General features: G+C 36.5%; 1 protein-coding gene across 1 annotated transcript in view; it reads left to right on the top strand.

Moving 5' to 3' along the window:
* The window catches only part of METTL25 (methyltransferase like 25), a 65,138-nt gene that overhangs the window by 13,261 nt on the left and 32,354 nt on the right, over positions 1-19,523 (top strand). Inside the window, exons 3-5 of the mRNA XM_065643097.1 lie at positions 1,965-2,065; positions 7,502-8,134; positions 10,931-11,075. Of these exons, the coding sequence (XP_065499169.1) occupies positions 1,965-2,065; positions 7,502-8,134; positions 10,931-11,075 (879 nt within the window). The remainder of the gene's footprint in view (positions 1-1,964; positions 2,066-7,501; positions 8,135-10,930; positions 11,076-19,523) is intronic.

The raw sequence follows: 19,523 nt of genomic DNA, 5'->3' as shown, positions 1-19,523 counted from the left end.
ACACAAAAATATTCAAGTGTAAACAAAAAAGGAGAACTTTTAAATTGTTTTCTAGGTTTTCTTCTTTCATCTGAAATGCTTACAAATGAGGACTTTTTTAGGAGACAGTGGAGATCTTCACCATTTTAAAATTAAGGAGAATCTTTAGTGAAATGACAAACACTTTTTTCTGCTATTTGTTTTGTTTAAAAGTCTTTTAGTCTCTTTTTTCTTCTGTCAGTTCGTAGAGTCTATATTAGATTTTAAGTATTGTCCTAACAGTTTATTATAAAAACCCACATGTTTAAGAAATAGACAGATCCTATGGGTTTAGTGAAAAATAGAGAAAACACTAGGTTTCTCATGAGCTCCATTCAATTCCCCACTCTCTTTTAAAGAAGTAACACGCTTGGCTCCTTTCCCAGCATGATCTGATCAAGGAATGCACATACGTTTTGCCTAATGATCAGTTTCTGGACAGATGAACACATACTGCGTAAAAAACAGAGAATGGGAAAATATATTAATCCGCCTAGTCATGTGAAAAAAAAAAGTCTTGTTTTCTAGGAGCATGGTCCTCTGTAGCAGTCTGGTTTCTTCTACCCTCACTGAGAAGTTCAAAAATTTCCATCCATTTGACTAGAGCCAAGTGTCCTGTAGTGTTGGTGGCCTAAGAGAAATGTGGGTTTCTTACAAGGGAGCAACTTCTGAGCTCCTCCTTTGGTTGGGGGATGTAGAGATCAGCACGTGGGTGCCTGGTGTGCTCCACAAGCAGTAAACCCATGGTAGAGACTGACTCCATCTTGTTAACACATTCTCCAGTAATTTTCTACTGGAAAGACGTAGCAGTTCTATAGCCCATAGAATCATAGAATAGTTTGTATTGGAAGGAACCTTCAAAGGTCATCTAGTCCAACCTTCCTGCAATGAGCAGGGACATCTTCAACTAGATCCGGTTGCTCAGAGCCCCGTCCAGCCCGGCCTGGAATGTCTCCAGGGATGGGGCATCGACCACCTCTCTGGGCAACCTGTGCCAGTATTTTACCACCCTCATTGATTGTTGGGTGAAAGTTGTCAATGAGGTATATAGTATGCACTCCTTACAGAGGGGATGAGAGATACTGTCTTTGCTGTGTTTTGGATGATGGCTGGTGTTTCACCACCCTCATTGTAAAAACTTACTTTCTCCTATCTAACCTGAATCTCCCCTCTTCTAGTTTAAAACCATTACCCCTTGCCCTGTCACAACATGTGCTTCTGAAAAGTCTGTCTCCATCTTTCTTATAGGCCCCTTTTAAGTACTGAAAAGCTGCAACAAGGTCTCCCCAGAGCCTTCTCTTCTCTGGGGTGATCAACCCCAGCTCTCTCAGCCTGGCCTCACAGGAGAGCTGTTCCAGCCCTCTAATCATCTTGGTGGCCCTTCTCTGGACCCCCTCCAACAGGTCCATGTCTTTCCTTTGCCCCTCCACAGGGTAAATAAAGAGAAAAAGAATGTTCATCTTCCTCTGAATTTCCCCGGAATCATTCATAAATTTTAATTGAGATATCTCCCATTTAATATTGTGAGCAAATCTGCAGCTGTACACAGCTATACAGTGTGATTATTAATTGTCTCTGCTCTTATACTTCATATATGTAAAAGTAAATGAGCTAAACAACATTAAAACAAATATTTTAATGAACAAGAAGAAATAGTACAGTTTTATAGTCGTAGCTATTGTCTAATATCTGGTCTGGTGTTAGATATGCTGCATCTTAAGAAAACTCACAATGCTAAGTTTTACAGTGTGTTGAATGTTACTAATTCATCTATAATTGAGAAGTTTAATCTTGTAATAATCTAGTGAGTTTTTAATTAAAAATTACTATCCTTAAAATATAAAAGTGCTATAGCATTTTTTTAGCCTGGCTTTTTTCTGATTGATTGCGAGTCTTTAATATTATGTATTACATTAATGTGTATTTATATTGTTAATCTGGTACAGGTATCAAAACTGATGAGTTTATGAATAATAAGAAATCACATGAAGTGCAGGTGATGTCAGAGCTGGTAGACAAAATAGCAAATTATTGTGGTATAAAGCAGGTAAGGAAGCAGTTCTTATTGTATGTTACTGTGTGCTTTCCATATTATTCTCCTTACTGTGTTTGAATACCCTATTTTGATATTCTGTGACTGCTTTTCTTGGTTTTCCTGGAAATAATTGTAGCTTAAGAAGAGCCTTTAGGGCCAAGCTGGAGATCAATTTTGTGTACAAATGTATTGTCCCAAAGGAGCTTCCTTTCAATGATTTATAATCATGCTCTATACGTTGAACAGCTAAAAATTGTACTGGTTTTTGCTATGCATGAGTACTGCCTTTTTTATCAGTATCATATTACTGGCAATTTACCATAGACATCAGAGTAAAACTTCACTCTTTTCCTTCTGTCAAGGACTATCACATAGACACCAAAGCAGAAAATCTGAGAAATCATGAAAGCACGTCTTCTTCTTCTGGTACAAGGGATTTAAAGTGTTTCCTGTTGTTTAATGCTGTCCACCTTTCTTTAACATGGATTGAGATCTTCAATTAGGAATTTAGTTATGACATTTTAGTTTGAATAGAAACCAGATTAAGCAGAGATTCATGTGCATGAAGTATATTGGGTAGAACACATGCAAGATCTGGGCACCCAACACCACAATACACCCAATAATGATGAATCGGGCATTTCATACATCAGATGGCAAGTTCATCCTTGGTTCATGAAGAATTGAAGGATTCCTTTCTCAAACTTACCTTTTTTTTACAGGTAATTATGATTGCACAGTGCACTAGACCAATGTTGCATTAAAACCTTGTAGATGTTTTCTTATGGATCTGTTGACAAAACATGAGCACCACAACAATAGTGTACTTCACATTCTCTGTGACAAAAGTAACACCAATACCATTTCTTTGGTTTACATACATGTAATTTTCTGTACGCTTTTTCAACGTTAAACTTTCTGTTGTATTCCACATCTTAGACCTTTGTTGTGGTAAGACTAAATTTTTAAGTATTTGAGTGAACTGAGTTGGTTTGATAATTTTAATCTCTGTAATGCTAATAACTGGCTAGTCTAGCTTCGTCCTCCCTTTAAACTGTGGATGGCTAGTGGCTCTGGACACTGCATTTGATTCCTTTCTACATCTGAGCTGCACTTGCTTTCTATGCAAAGTATAAGTGTATAAATGGAGACCAGTTTTCTTCAGCCTAATATTCATTCCCACAAAGATTTGTGGAGAACAAACTACATTTGTTTAAAACCAAAGATTAATAAGGTATCTGCCCAGATTCTATTCTAAACATATTCCCTCTGAGCCTTTTTTTTTCCCTGAGTATGTCTGAGTGTGGTTTAAAATTAAAATGTCAGACGTGGGTAAGGGAGGAGAGACAGCTGCAGTTGGGCTTGCTGACTCCGTATTTCTATGGTCTCTGATGTGTTTTGTTCCCCAAATTGTGCCTGGCCTTTGCAGTGGGAGGGTGCTCGTTGGCCTGCTTCATACCTGTGCCAGAGGGTTTGCTAAAAACTAATGGTATGGCCAATTTTGCACTGGGGTGGAGTATGTGGCCGTGCTGTGTTCAGTTTAGTAGCCAGGGTGTAACTGCAGCATCCTGAGTCGCTGCTGCTGCCACCATAGACTGAAGGTCAGGCCCCAAAACTTGGAAATTGCTCTGAGTTTCTGAAGCTGAACCTTGATTTGGAGGTTGTTTGGCTCAGAGTGAGTTTAATTTAGATAATATAAATGATGCAGTACTCTCGATAGGCTTGGGTCAGACCTGTGGCATCCTTAGAAACAGATCAAAACTCTGAATCCTGACCATCTGTTTTGTGAGGAACAACTGATGAAGGCAGAGTTTTAGGCAGTCTTCTCCTTACAACTGGGATTACCAGGTAAACAGAGAGCTGCAGTTAAGGCCAAATATTATTGAATGAGATGCAATCGATTTGTGAGCATCTGCGACGGCTTACAGCGATGGAAGGCGATCTCTCCCACAGCTCTTTCAAGAGCCACCCACAGTGACAAGTGTGGGTGCCCTCAACAGCTGTAAAGTAGATACACTCTAAAGAATAAAAATCCAGTAGCAGCAGATTTGTGAAAGTAATTTCTGCCATCATTAGCAGTTTTTTTGCCTTGCTTACCTTTGCTTCAGGCAAGTATTAGTCCTTCAACTGTTGAAGACTTTCACATACTGAAAAAGCTGCCAGAGAGTGTAGTTTGCTTATAATGCAATACAAAATATTCCCTGCATTTGCTGGAAGGTGGCGTTTCATATAGCATTTTCGTTTAGATTTTAAATAGTTCCTGTGAGATTCAGGAATGAAAGGAAAGGAAAACCCATATTCAGACACTAAAAGAGTAGAGCCACCTTAATGGCCTAACCTAAGTCCCGATGTAGCTGGTTACCAATAAAATCTCAAACCAATCATTATTAAGTATCTGTCAATATGCTGCAATTTCATCCAGTGATTATGCACTTTTATCAGATGGCTTGGAATGTCCTTAGACAAAAGATTATTTTCTGTTTATTTTTTGAAAAAATTGTAACATTTAATGAAAAATATTATTGCAGTATATCACTGAATACAAAATGCTGACTGGTCTATATTATTTTTTTTCCATTTTAGTCATACACTGTAACAAAATTTATTTGTGCAAAGTTGCAAATCCCTAATATATGAAAAGAGCTTTCCAGTTACATTAAAAAAAAAAAAGCCTCCTTTTAGTTATTAAAAAAGCAACTCTTTTGGTTTTGGTTACCTTTCAACTTAAAAAGATATAGAAATTGTAAAGTTTTAGGAGAGCTTTTTTCTTATTGATTTTTTTTTCTGTTCTCCTCACAAAACAAAATATATAAGGCACTTAATTAAAAGATCTAGAGCTATGAAAACACAATACATGCTTTACAACAGCACGTGTCCTCAGGGTGTTTCTTTCAGATATTACAGATCACTGACGGCTTGAAAAAAGCCCTCCATTTCACCTCCGTCCCATGATTTGTGATGGGTGGTAGAGGATATTACTCTTTTGTGTTATTTTATAATGTAGTATAATGAATAATGAGAATAAAAGAAAAAATATTACTACTGTAATTACTTCTAGGTTATTGATTTGAATTAAAACATTAAACCAAACTAACTAAAGGGCATTTTTCAGTTATTTACCACCCTTTTAAAGCATTGTTCTCAAGGTACAAGTGGAACTTTATTTTATAAAAAAGTTCTGATTAAACTCTGAGAAGAAAGAAGCCAGTGATGATTTTTCTTTGTTTAAATGCACATTTGTTTTCTTTAATGTATTTGTGAAAGTTTTCCTTGGAAATTTCAGCATGTGCAGCAAGAGTTGCAATGTGTAATGTAAATATGATATAATTCTGCATTCAGCATCACACTAAATTTGTTAATTTGGTGCTGGGAAATGTTGGAATTCTTCTAGAAACAAAGTTCTGGATTTTGCTGTGCCAGAAATTGTATTTAAGCATAGTACCCAACTCACTATGGACAAGACCTTTGGAGTTCATTATATCATGGAAATTTCATTTTAAAAGTTCATGCTTGGCAGATACGCTATGGATTGCTGATTGCCTTTCCTTATGTAATCAAGGGAATGTAAAGCAGGGATTAATTTCATGCAGTCTGTTTGTTTAGCACAAGATCATTGCCTGCTTATTTTTAGTCAAATTTTCCTTTTGGTTTAAAACTATTCTCCCAGTGCTAATTTAACAATATATGACTGTTTTCTTTTTACTTGGAAACAACTAAAAAAAACCCAAACAGCAGTTTGTCTTTACAGCCACTAGAGGTCACACTTAGGAGTGAGGAATAATTCCCTGGCTGACTCTGTGTCCAAATGCTGCCTTTCTCAGAAACAAAAGCCATGCAAAGTGGAGATGTGCCTATTCTGCGTAACAGTAGTATCTGTTAGATAAAATAGTGGGTAAAATTAATCCTTGCACACTTCTCTTTCCTTCACTTTTAAATAATGTAGGAGAATATTGGTGATAAATGTGATAGATAAATGAATGACATTTTAAAAAGTATGCTTAGATTATATCAATCCTGTTTCACTAAATCCACTCCTATGCTGATTTCATTCAAGAAATTTGAGAATTATAGCATAACTAGATGCAAGCATGCAGCAATATCACACTAAGAGTGCAGATGAGAAAGCCACATGCAGCCTGGGTAAACAATTTTTACTTAATAGTGTGTATTCTCCACTGTTTTGCGCAGTCCTTAGTGACATTGGTTCACATTTTTCTTTCTAATTCCATGGATGTACAAATCTTTAACTTTCGTAGAATAAGGAATAAATATTTCATTTCAGGAAGGGTGTTGCTGTACTGAATATTCGCACCTGGTAAAAAACTATGCAATTGAGTTTAAGATGGATCTGTGTTGTGTATGCTACTATTTGGACTTACAAATATCAGTGTAAGCTTTCTTATGAATGTGTGACAGACCAAGAACAAGACATGATGTTCTTGAATCAAACACTTTCAGGAACATCTACAAAGAAGTCATTATATCTAGTCAGTATAATTTTTGGTAGATATCTGAATGGAAATGAACTTTATATTTTTTTTTCCTTAAAGAAATATCACTCTGCCTATTCTTGTAAAATATTTTATTATATATTTATTACAAATTAAAACACACATGACATAAAGCTGTGATTATGTACTTAAAGGTCTCAGGTTAGCCTCTTTGCTGTTACTACTCTGTATAGTGTTTTTCTTCCTGTGCTATATCAGTCACTGAAGTAGCACACACTATTAGCTAAGAGACAAACAAAACTGTCAGCTCATTATCCCCTCTATCCTCTCCTTCCTCTGGACAGGCAGTGGAAAGCACATGTGACAGCTGATCTCCTTTGTTTTATTACAAAAGCATCCTTATTTTAATCAAAGCTGTATGGATCATTTGCACAGAATGGAAAAGTGGTATAAATAAGCATTCTGACATAAAGGAGGGTATTAATATCACCTATCTTTAGGTCACATCTGAAGTGATTGAGTTAGGCACCAAATCTGAAGATGCTTATTTCCATATACCTAGTGATACACAGACTCCTCAGTTCGGGAGCTAGTTGCTTAAAGCTAAATACTGTAAATACTTTCTTTGCTAACTCTATGTCCTGACCTAGTTTAGCAAGGGCAGGCAGTGTTGGTGATGTTTATTGTTATTTTATTTAGCAGAAGGGAGTTCTGTGTCAAAAAATATAGTCAAAGTCTTTCGCAGAAGTGTCAGGACATGTGCATTGCATAAGCGTTGCAGTGTCTGTTTTCTGGAGCAAATCAGTTAAGACTTAATTCTATATTTTAAAGCCAGAACATGGATCAACAAAGCAAATGAACTCAATGTATTAGGAGGGATAGCTGATAAGGCAATTATGAAATCCATGCTTATATTTTTAGGGAATTATTTTGCATTTGATTGAAGTGTGTCTTGTTGCTCATTAATATAGCAATTTTTTTCCCCCCTATTATCTAGGTGATCGATATAGGTTCTGGAAAAGGCTACCTGAGTTCATTTTTGTCCATGCAGTATAACTTAAAAGTTTATGGAATTGACTCCTCAAACACCAACACGAATGGTGCTCATGAAAGGAACAGAAAATTGAAGAAACACTGGAGAGCATATCAGAGTCGAGGAAGAGCAAACCTCAAAAGCCAGACGTTGGAAAAGTCAAATGACAGGCCAGTGGAAAGTGAAATTAGATGTAAAGCAATCATTGAAAAACCCTTAAATAATGATAGCAGTCTTCAAAGTCAGGACCAAGTGACTATCCAAGATTTAATTCTTTCTTGTGGCTTCACAGAAGTAGCTACATCTGAAACCAGCAAACAAACTCAAGTTGATTTGGTGGCTCAGACACAGTCTGATGAGAGCAAACTTTCTGAAGAGGTTCTTGCTATTCTAAATGTTCTGCCTGCTGATGCTGTAGAAGTTTCTTCTTCATCTCAGTGTAACTGCGGGGAGCTCTGTGAAGAGGAAAAGGCGCAAAGAAAAATGGCATCTCTCAAGGCTAAAGCAAGCAAGTCAAGTGAATCAAACCTGTATTTTCCTTTGACCTCTTGCATCACAGCAGAAACAGAACTCAGTGACATCATAACAGACCTGGAGGTTATTTTACTAATATTTGAAGTAGATTGTCCATTGTTTTTATCTTGCCATATTCACGTGGGGTGCTGTCAGTGGTAAAAATGAATATTCTGTCCCAATAATGTTTTTTTCAACCAGTTAGCAGAAGTATGTCTAGCAGATACAGATTGTTTTTCAATGTATGTGTTAGGATAATTTTGAAAATATTTATTATGTAAAGCAGCCTTTAGAATTTATGGGGTAGATAATAATCAGCTGTCAAACTTAACAGCATACATATTAGCACATTCAGGTATTTTACCACTGTGGTTATAGATAACATCTAATTATGATGAAAAGAGCTATAGTTACCAGGTAGATGGATATATTAAGCACTGGAATTTCAATTTTCCTGAAATTTCTTATTTTTTAAGTTTTATATTTAAACTTCGAAGTCATAGGAGAATTTATTGTGTATAGTGCTCAACAGAGAGAGTTTGTAAAGAGTCCTATTTCCAAAGAATGTTTTTATATTTCGACTTTTCAGAATTCCTTTAATTTCATTTAGTAATTTACTAGCTGGCAGGGGTTGTGTCTAAACAAACAAACCGAAGCTCAGCTGCCCAAAGACAGTGACCCAAGTCTAGAAGCTGTTCAGTTCCTATTCCTGAGCTGATGCACGTTGATTGGGTAGATACATTTGGTCTTTTATGGAAAGATAAAAACTTGCCTGTGTTCAGTAGTAACTGCACCATTATATTCAGGGGTATAATTAATCTCTGATTCAAGACCATAGGTTTACGCTGATGGCCTTGTAACTAGAGCTAATAAATCTGACTGAGTATCTGAGAACGTGTGGAGCAAACTCATGTCTGTCTGCAAAAGACATCCCGAGCAGCAGGGTTTGTTGATGAAACATGTGCTTTTACATTTGCACAGTTGGATTTTGTGTCCTCTTAGCATTCAATCTGTATGATGTAAAAGGCAGAAGTCCTGTATCACTGCCTTTCTTGATTAAAAAAAACTTTATTAAAAACCAACAAAACAAAAACAAAACAAAACAAAATTACTGTCAGAAAAGGTAAAAGCCTCATTGTGTTAAAAAGTAGTAATAACCAAACTGCACGTTACATGTGATGAATGTGTTTAATTAAAACACTTTAAAATGTGCAATCATGTACACATTTTAAAAGTATTTTGCGATTTTTTTAGGATAAATTTTTTTTTAGAAATAGTTTTGTAAACATTTACAAGTTTTTATTGTAACCATAAATGGATTTTTTTTTTCTTAAATTTTCCTAAACTGGAGACAAATAGGGAATGGGGAAAATTAGGATTTACTGATTTATACAGTAAGTTCTGAAATGAATTCGCTGATGAAATATGGGTATAAGAATGCATGGTTTTATATAGACCAGGCCTAATAGTGAGAGATTAAATTTTGCTGCACTTAAGCCAATGATCAAGAAAGTACTTTCAGTTATGCCCAGGCAACCCCAATGAAGTCAATGATGGTGCAAACATGTACTTGACACAGACAGACTGCCCCGATATTGTTCAGAAGTTTCCTGTATCTTGCATGTGGTAGCTATTTTCCACTGCATTTCTCCTGAAAGAATTGCAACTTTTTCTGTCCTGGGGTATAAATGCTGCCCTTGCAAGTGCACATCTTCCCTTAGCTTCCAAACTTTAGTCTTGTTCCGCTATTTCTGTAATTCCATGTGGAAAAAAAAAACTTCCTGGAATGGTGACCTGAAGCCGACTGATAGGAAAAAAGTCATTAAAAACTAAGCTGGACTGAAACTGAACTTTTGCCATCTAAAAATTTTGGATCCTAAGACAAGGAGAGGGCAAGCACAGAGAAGTAGCACAAAGTGGAAGGTGAGAAGGGGAACATTAAGAATTCAAAACAGAGGAATAAAGGGGAGATTTTACTGCTTCACACATACATATATAATACAGATGTGTGAGAACATCAAATATAGAGCAGCAAAAATAGATGTGCAAGGAAAATCAGAATGATTACAGAAAAGTGTCACAATGGAATGTCCCTGGGCTAATTCCTTGTTGATAACCTTGTTAATAAATAAAACCGAAATTCAAAGCAACACCGTGTTTTACCATGTATATTCCAACCCATAACGCTAGAAGGAAAAATCTTGTTATGAATGGTGATAAGAGGGATAATTTGTTGTTGAATAGTAGTAGGCACACTGCAAAACTGCAGCAGTACTGCAGTTTTGGAAATAACAAAGCAGATGGAGAAGGGCCTGCTGTTTGTACTACACTTGCATTTAGGAAATTGTTTTGATTGTAGCAATTCAAAGTAGCAGAAGTGCTATAGGTAGGTCCAGCCAGACCTACAGCAGTGAACCTGAAGGAACAAAAGGAAATAGCAGTGGTTGTAATAATAATAATACTAACAAGAAAGTTCAGAAAAACAAGAAAGTGGCCCATGTCCAGTCACCACACGGATGTTCCCTTCCATGCAGGTAAACCAGCTGCTATTTATAGTCTTGAGCTTCTGCTTCTTCCTGGGTGGTGAAGGTGAAGTGCAGAGATGTGTAGTTCCTTACCTGAGCAAAGCAAGGGGTGGTCTGGTGCTCCCTCGGAGGCGATGCACCCTGTTGTCTTAGCACTGAAGAGCTTTTATTTTGCACTGAAAAATTCCAGAACAGAGCACCAGGAGTCCTCACTGAGTTGTGTATTTAAACCTTGCAGCTCAATAGCCATTTGTAGCATGTTTGGGTTTTGGAGTTTCTTGTTATTCTTGCTCTTTCAGTTGAAGAGGGAGATGCTTTATTGTTGCTTATTTGTTTTTTTTCTTTTTCTTCTTAGGACTGTATGATAGTGGGTCTGCATACGTGTGGCGATCTTGCTGCAAATACACTACGAATCTTTACTGCCAAACCTGAAATCAAAGCAGTTTGCAGTGTAGGCTGCTGCTACCATCTGTTGTCAGAACAGTTTGAAAACCAAGAAGGTAATTATTCTGAGCCTAACTTGTAGCTGCCCGTTTGCATATTGAGAGTATTATAGTTTTTAATTAATAACCTCCTTGTGTTTGTTCCTTTCCAGTGGTTTATTTAGTACTGGTTTTAATTACACTGTGTGGGTCATTCACTCCCAGATGCCCTGTAGCTTTTCTGTTACTCCTAATATCCTTCCTGAAATTAGGGACATTAATGCAGAATGTTTTTATATGGTTATGAATACAGCTGGTTTTATTCCAGTACTTCACTTGTAAAATGTGGGGCTTTTTTAGTCCAATGTTTTTATCCTTTTGAAATATTTTGTACTGGATTTTGCCCTTGGCTGTCTGCGTGCAACATCCATTTATGTTGAGTTGTACATATACTACTATGAGCAGAATTAAGTCCTTGTAATGTAAGTTATTACTCAAAAAACCACTCATCCGAGTTCTGTGCTCTGGGGCATTGCCAGTTTAGAATATTGTGGAAGAGTACCTATTTAACAGTTTTTCTTGGGGAGACAATTATTTGGGGATTCACACTACAGGCAAATTTTCCTTCCAGTGTGAGTTTTTTTCATTTTTGATAGAAAGTCGGTATCTTTACTTGTAAAATCTACAGAATGAAGAACATTAAGTAGCTGGCTTTCCTGAGGAAAGTAACTGAGCTGCCTAGATGACCATCTGCCGAAGTCCTAGAACATGATCATCATATCCACCAAATTTGAGAGGAGGTGGATTGGCAAAGTTTATTTCAGCTCTTTCAGGGTACTCCATGGACAGAAAGACAGGTGGAACCCAGCTGCTCCTCTTTAACTGCTGGCTGCTCAGGCAGCTGAGGCACAGCTCCAGACTGACTATGACTCGTGCTGGCTCTTGCTTGATTTAATGATCCATCCACGTTGGTTTTATCTTGCTCTGCAACAATTTTAAGAGTGTTTGAAATGTATTACTTTCAGTTATTTCACAATATTTCAGATCACCCCAAAAACAACGAAAAAGAAGCTACAGTGGAAATTGTAGAAATGTGATTAGAGTTTTAAAAAATTATGAACTTTTCAGACACTTGTCATTAAGGTTGTGTGTCTGAAACATTTCATTGTTTCTTGTTATTGCGAAGAGGACGCGACTTCCTGTTCTAACTGTAGGATTACTCTTTCCAGACCAGTGCATAAAGCTTTACTAAATTATTGGTACTCAGACAGCACCAACAAATCTAAGTTCAAACAAACAGATGTACACACATGGTGGTAAGAGATACTGCAGTTTCATAGCAGTGTGGAAATGAAGCCAAATCGCATGTTGGAATTTCTAGCTGTTTGATTTTTCCTCAGCTTGGAGGATAAAAATTATTCTCAAAGAAGAACCTTTAGGCAGAATAAAAGGAAATTACAGTGTTCTTTTGTGGGGAAAATACATATAAGTAGTTCCGGTGATGTTAAAAAAAAAAGAGTTTTTTACTATTACTATGAAAGTACATTTAAAAAAAGTTGTTTTCTTAGTGGTACTATAAGGGTACATATTCTGAAATCTATAATGCTGTTGTATTTCCCTGGAAGATTCATCTGCTCTATGGATTGTTTGTAAATGCACAGTGGAAGGGTAAGAGCACAAGGACTGACTATGACTATCTCAGAGCTAAAATTTCTTCAAAGGGAAAATGGGAAAGAATTATGACTATAACTTGTGTCTACACTTCCTATGCTATGGATTTCAAAACTGACAAAGCATTCTAGAGGATGCTAGAGGACTCTGTAACTAATCAGATGGTATGGATCCAACAATTTTCTTGGACAAGAAGGAATCTAGTTCCTCTTGCAGCTGCCTGAGGCAATTGAATTTTGGTACTGCTTCCAAAATGGGCCAAATCATAGAATTGTGATGAAATATTTGAACTTGGAAGTTGCCTCTGGAGGTCATCTGGTCAAGATCACTGCACGAGGCAAGGGCAACTTAGATCAGGTTGTCCAGGGCCTTGTCCAGCCATGTTTTGAATATTTTCAAGGACAGAGATTCATCAGCCCATTCCAATGTTTGCCCTCACCGCAAAGTTTTTTCTTTGTATCCTGAATTTAAAGCTTTCATGCATTATCTGTTGTATTTTCACTGTACATGTCCAAGAAGAGTCTGGCTTAATCTTTTCTGTTCCCTTTCCTTTAGGTAGTTGAAGATAGTAGTTAGATCCCTCCTTGACTTTCTTTGTAGCTCCATAGTCCTCTTGCCACCATTGAACGCATTCCACTAAGTCAGTGTGGTGGGCTGTAGAACTCCAAGAAGCACTCTAGATACTCTCATTCTCGCAAGTGCTAAAAAGGAAGAATAAACACATCTCTTAACCTGCAGGCTTCACTGTTAAGCATCAAAGTCCTATCAATTTTTTACCCACGTAAGAGTCCACCTGTCTGAATTTACGATTTGGCTATAAAGACACTACAGAAACCTTGCTTAAAGTCATGCTAAAGTCACTGTAAGCTGTGACTACTGCTCTTCGCTAGTTCCTGGAGCCAGTCACTGCACCACAGAAGGCAATAAAGTTTGTCAGTCCCTTGATCTTCTTCTTGGTCTTTGTGGGCCTGTGCATGGCCTCGAGGAAAATTTGCTCCATAAGCTTATTGAGAAGTTAAACTGAGGATGGGTGTGGTTTGCCTTTTTCCTGTCATCAGGAACTTCCCTAGATGGACGTGACCTGTCAAAGATTATAAAGTGTTGTCTTCATGTGACACCAGCGAGTTGCCTCAGCTCACTGAAATCCATCCTATCTGGTCACACTCACCTGAGTATTTCCAGTTTGCTTGTGTGGTCCCTGACCCAATATCATGTCTACTGTTGGTAGTCCTTCACTCACGCCGGCTCTACCACGAAACTCAGGGAAGCTGCTGGCTGATCTAGGCATCAATTTGAGATTGCAGAGACCTGTAGAAGCCTTCACGTGGAGAGACCAGTTAGAGTGTTAGGATGCAGACTCAGAGCTAAGTCTTTGCAATGATGGATAGAAGATCTTCCTAAAATACAGAGAGAATTTGCTGCAACATGGGAAATCACTTATATGTTTGAAATCAGTCCAGTAAGCAAGGACTCGCCTGTGAGGACACAGTGGGAAGTTCTGTTCTTAAGCATTTTACGCTCATTTTATCTTGACTTAGTAGCTTCAAGGCTTTGAAGATTTTAAAAATGTATTTTAAAAATGTGATTGCTTTATTTTATATTTATATTAATTTTTTGCCTAGTTTCCTGGTTTGCCTAGTTTAAAAGCTCACCCTTAATGACAAGGTTGAGGAAAGTTCGCCTCAAAGCTCTTTCCCACAAAGTAGCAACATTTTCCATCTTCGCTGCTTCCTTTTCTTTTATGTAAAAGCAGATGGTTGTTCTCATAAGCCTAGTTTAAGCAGATGTGCCAGCTCACAAAAAAGCTTCTGTGGACTGATTGTTGCCATAACTTGAGATGTCCAGGCTGTATGTTGTTTGGCATTTGCGTTTTATATAATACCAAAATCAGTCTTGTTTGAGGCCAGTGAAAAATTGCTTTTTCACTTTGTGTTAACTGAGGTTAACTTATATTGATGGGAAGAAATTTTACTCGTTTTGATGGTTAATGTAGCGTTTATAATTCTGAGGTGGTGAGTTGACAAAATATAAAAAAAATGTTGCTATGGTATTTTTGGCAGGCTCTTGAGTCACCTTGGTTATCACAAGGTTGTTTTTTTTGTCTCTGAGGAGCTGACTACAAGGAATAATGCCTTACATTTCTCATATTTTCTAAAAATAATAAAGATATTGCAAGATTGCCTGATTCAGTTTGCCATTGGTCCTGCTGTGAATACTTTGGGAACATTTCTGATGAAAGTAGGTGCCAGGAGTCGCAGTCTTGACTATTACAATCAGTATGCAGTGTCCTTCTATGTGTATATAAATAAGCTAAATTCATCTGGAAATTTTTGTAATGGGACCACATTTCCAATTATTCTGGGAATAATTTTGGACTCAAGATTGTGAAATCCTTTGTTTTGATTTATTAGTAACTACAACAATCAAGAGGTGCCGTGTGATGTCAGATTTCAATTCAATTAAAAAAACTTGAAGCCAGTGACTTTTAACACCTGTCCTTAAATTTTACTGCTGTTATGAGCAGTACCAAATACTAAATTTAAGTTAATAAGGAATATTATGACAGCTCTTGGAAAATTCTAAGTAGTTTTACTTTGGCTTTCTCTAAGGAGAATTGGCTGTTTATACAGAGATTCTTCTATGGATAAAATGCACTTAGCCATTAGTATAATTGATTCCTTTGGGGTTTTTCTTCACTGTTACTGCATTGGATAGTCAATTACATCAGAATAGTAAGGATATTACTATTTATTAGAGACTTTTTACATAAACCTATTTACACAGTGAGCCATTATGGCAATTTTTCTGGAAAAAATCAGTTAGCTAATGATTTTTAGTTTAAAGCAAATTCTGTGCATCTATTCAGGAGCTATAAGGATTTTTGGGAGCTGTTTTATCTTACATTCAGCTAATACATTTCTGGGGCAATGTACCAGCTGGACTATTATTATCTGTTAACAGACAGTAACTGCAAATGTAAGATATTTTCATAAGGACTTGACTTTCCTTAAAAAGGAATTGATGTGTTTCTGTATTCTGATTTTCTTCCCTCCATCCTCTGTACCACCAAACACGTCAGCACTGGTCTACAAAGCAGTAAAATTCTTCAATCTGATATTCTCTGTTTTGAGTAAAAAGCACATGAACATTACTATTGACAAAGAGCTCCTTGTAAGTATTTCCTAATTTGAAATAAGACGTAGGTGTACTTGTACAGGTAGCTTCAATGATAGCTGTGTGATAGAAACCCTTTTTGAGGTTAGCTTGAGTATTGCCCATCTTGAACTCCAGCTTTTTTAAGGATTTCCAATGTCAAGTCACTGTTCTAGAGAGAAGAGTTCTAGGAAGAGATATGCTGGCTAGAGGAGTTTGAGAGCCACTCTAGAACTTCTGATCTTGAAGCTCTGAAGAGTATCTTGTCGATAAGGCACTTTGGAAGAAGTCGGGAAACCTTTTCCAGAAGAGTGAGAGACTTGGACTCTCAAGTTATGTAAATACAAACTTTGTCTACATTTGTTATGCTCTAACTTTTAAAAGCTAGTGAACATAATTAAGAGAACCGAAAGGGATGCAAAGAGTACTCAAAATTCACATAGTGAATTTTATCACATTTGTGAAAACTGAAAAGACCTTGAATAAGGTGGATTCCATGGACAAAAACTTCAAAACTGGATTTTCTAAAGGATTCCTTACATAAACATAATGGCTTCATATCACTCCATTCCACAGAAATATGGAAAGATTAGTCACTGTTTCAGAAGTATTACAGGACAGGTGATTTATGTGTTACCTAGGTATATTTTCAAAGATATTCCGTAGCCAATGTCTTAAAATAGCTATCACTGATACCATGGCAACACAGGAAAACACTTCCAAGCAAAAGATCAAAGAGCTTGATTTCCTTCCCAAGGCATCTTTAGACATTGCTGCACAGGGCACATTTCCATGGATTTGTGACAGAGCTAACTAGTCACTAAAACCCAGATGTTTTCTATAAAAATTGATCCCCAAAAAATATGAAACTTGAAAAAAATATTAAATAGGTAAATCTTACAGGTGTTAAATGACAGCATTACATATTTAAGTTATTAAAGTATTTTCCATGAATAAATGTAGCAAAAATATATTAAAAACTGAAACTCTTATATTTGTGTGTGTACACAGTAAGATATTACAATTGAGAAAGCCAAGGTTTGTATAAGGCACAGTAACTACACGTACCCTAGTTTTGGGTTTTTTAAATTATTTTGCTGACAACTGCTTCTCTTACCTCAAATGGACTAACATTTTTCTTCTCTCCCACTCCCTCAGCAAAATCCCATTTAGTGGTGGGGTTTTAGAAATAATACGAATTCAAGGAACTGTGAAGTCTTTGGTCAAGGAAGATTTAGTCTTTCCCATGAAGGAAAATGGCAGTTTAAGTAGTTCCTCTGCTTTCTTTGGAATCCTAGAAGTAGACTGAGATACTACTATGTTATGGAAGATAGATGCTATGGGTAAAATAAGACAGGTTGAGTTATTTGTGTTTCAGTACTGCCTTGACTGAGTTTGGCAGTGTATACAAAGAGACAAAGTAGTCTGTGCATGAAGGATTTTGATGAGGGTAATAAAGATTACTTTCCACTGAAAAATCTCAGGGGAAGGAAAAATGACATTTAATTCTATTTAATGACAATCTCAGAAGACACTATCAAGAAATTTTTATCATTGTTTGGAATTACTTATTCTTCTTAAATAATCTTCACGCAATAGTTACTCTGTCTTTGTCCCAGTACTGGTAAATACATACAAGATTTTGATATCACTTTGCAATATGAATCCTCAAGGATTTTAGAATCACTAATTGTCCCTTGGTTATGATCCGAGCTTAACACTTTTGAATACAGTTTCGTTGTAATTTCATTATATTAACAGATTTTGTTGAAGGAATGAAAAGGTTGAGTGATATAATTTCCATGTTATATTTATGATTGAAACACACTGTGAAACAGATCTTTGATTAAATTGACATAAATCCACTGAGATAGTCCCAGTTTTCAAATAAGCACCAAACTTTCATTATATTAATGATGTTATATTAGAAGCATCTTTAGCTGAGTTTTTCAAGATTCTTAAGTACTTGAAATAGCTGAGAATTTTGCAAACTTCCTTCTGTCTCCAGTTCTACAGCTGATGAATATCTGTAATTCTTTGCTTTGCTATCAAAATACAATTTCACATGTTAATGAATTAGCTTGCTTTCACAGTCTGTCTGCTACACTGGTAAACCTGAGAGTATAGTTTGAATATCTACATTGCTTATGTCACGTTCTCAGGCCTTTTTTGACTGATGCACCATCAGCATGTGAAAGAAGACTAATTCATTTTTGTTTAAAATAATATTTTGATAACAAAATAGAACGAAGATATAAAATAAGCAGACGGCCCGTCTTCAGCCTTCATAACAGAGATGTGGAAATAATGGAATTCGTTAACATGAAAAGTTTCTCTATTCCAGTATCTTGTCTTCCACAGAGGCCAATAGCAGGCATGTATAAAATCGTAAGGATTTCCTTCCGCCAAATAAACTCTCGTGCTTCCAGTATGTTTTGGGTCGTGAGCTTCTTGGAACAAAGGGATACATTTGCATTAAACAACCCTTGATGGATTTTTATTTCTTGAATCCTTCAGATTACTTTTGAACGTATATAAACTTTTAGCATCTATAGCCTGCTACAGTAAGAAATCAACTGCTTGTCGTATGAAGCAGCATTTTCTTTTAAGTGTTTTAGGGCCGCTAACTGCAGGTTTCTTTCTTATACTCCTTAAATTTAGGTGTAAAATACAGTACACCCCTGTCCTTATTAATTTTCTCCATCCTATTCATGATTTTACAGATTTTTCATTCCCTCATTACCTGCTTTAAAGCTTGCATTTTTTTGTATTACTTGCTCCTGTTATTGAAATGCTCCTTACTTGTGACAATCCTGTTTCTCTTCTCTCCACCTTTTTGGGTGGCATTACTTGTTATCGGAGGTGAGGAAAACAAATCCAAACGCAGTATTCAAGATTCAAAGCAGCATGATTTATATAGTAGCATAATGGTGTGGTTTTTTTCCTTAATAATTCTTAATATTTTTTTCCTCTTCTTAGTATTGGGCTAATCTTTTCATTGAACTGTCAGCTCTCAGTTCAAAGCCATTCATTGTATGTTTAAAGTTAATGTTTTATCCAGTTTGAATCACTTTCATCTACATTGAATTTTAGATGCCATTTCATCTCTAATTTTTATTAGAAATGGCACTATTTTTTGTTGCACTTAAGATCATCGGCAAACTTTGTCCTACTCTTCATAAACTTTTCCAGACCATTTATGAATTTGATCAACAACCTGTTCCAGCACAAGTCTCCTTAGGCCTCTGCTGGTGATCTCTGTCCTCTGTGAAAAATGATATTTTATTCCCATCCTTTGTTTCTGTCAATTACTTACCCATAGGAAAACTTTTTATTTTGTTCTGTGTTTTGATAGTTTCTCTAATGGTCTTGTTGAATGCCATCTGGAAACCCACTCTATCTTTCTTGTCTAAGTGTTACTTGAAGCCTTAAAAAAATTCTAATATGTTTGTGATATATGACTTCCCTTTAAGAAAGTCACATTGCTTCTTCCCAGACATGTCGTATTTGCTCATATATCCAATGACTCTATTCTTTAGAATACTTTCCCTCCACATAAATGTGAGGCTTCCTGTTTGGAAGGTCCCTCGACCTTGCCTTGAGCTCTTCATTAGCATTAATATTACATTACCTGTTTTTCAGATCTCTAGGACCAAAGAGTTTTCATCAAGAAGCTGCGTACTACAGTTTGGCAATTTCATC

The sequence above is a fragment of the Caloenas nicobarica genome, chromosome 1, assembly GCF_036013445.1.
Source record: "Caloenas nicobarica isolate bCalNic1 chromosome 1, bCalNic1.hap1, whole genome shotgun sequence".
NCBI classification, from domain to species: Eukaryota; Metazoa; Chordata; class Aves; order Columbiformes; family Columbidae; genus Caloenas; species Caloenas nicobarica.
The sequence above is the reverse complement of the archived record's forward strand: the minus strand, read 5'-3'. Positions and strand labels throughout refer to the sequence as shown.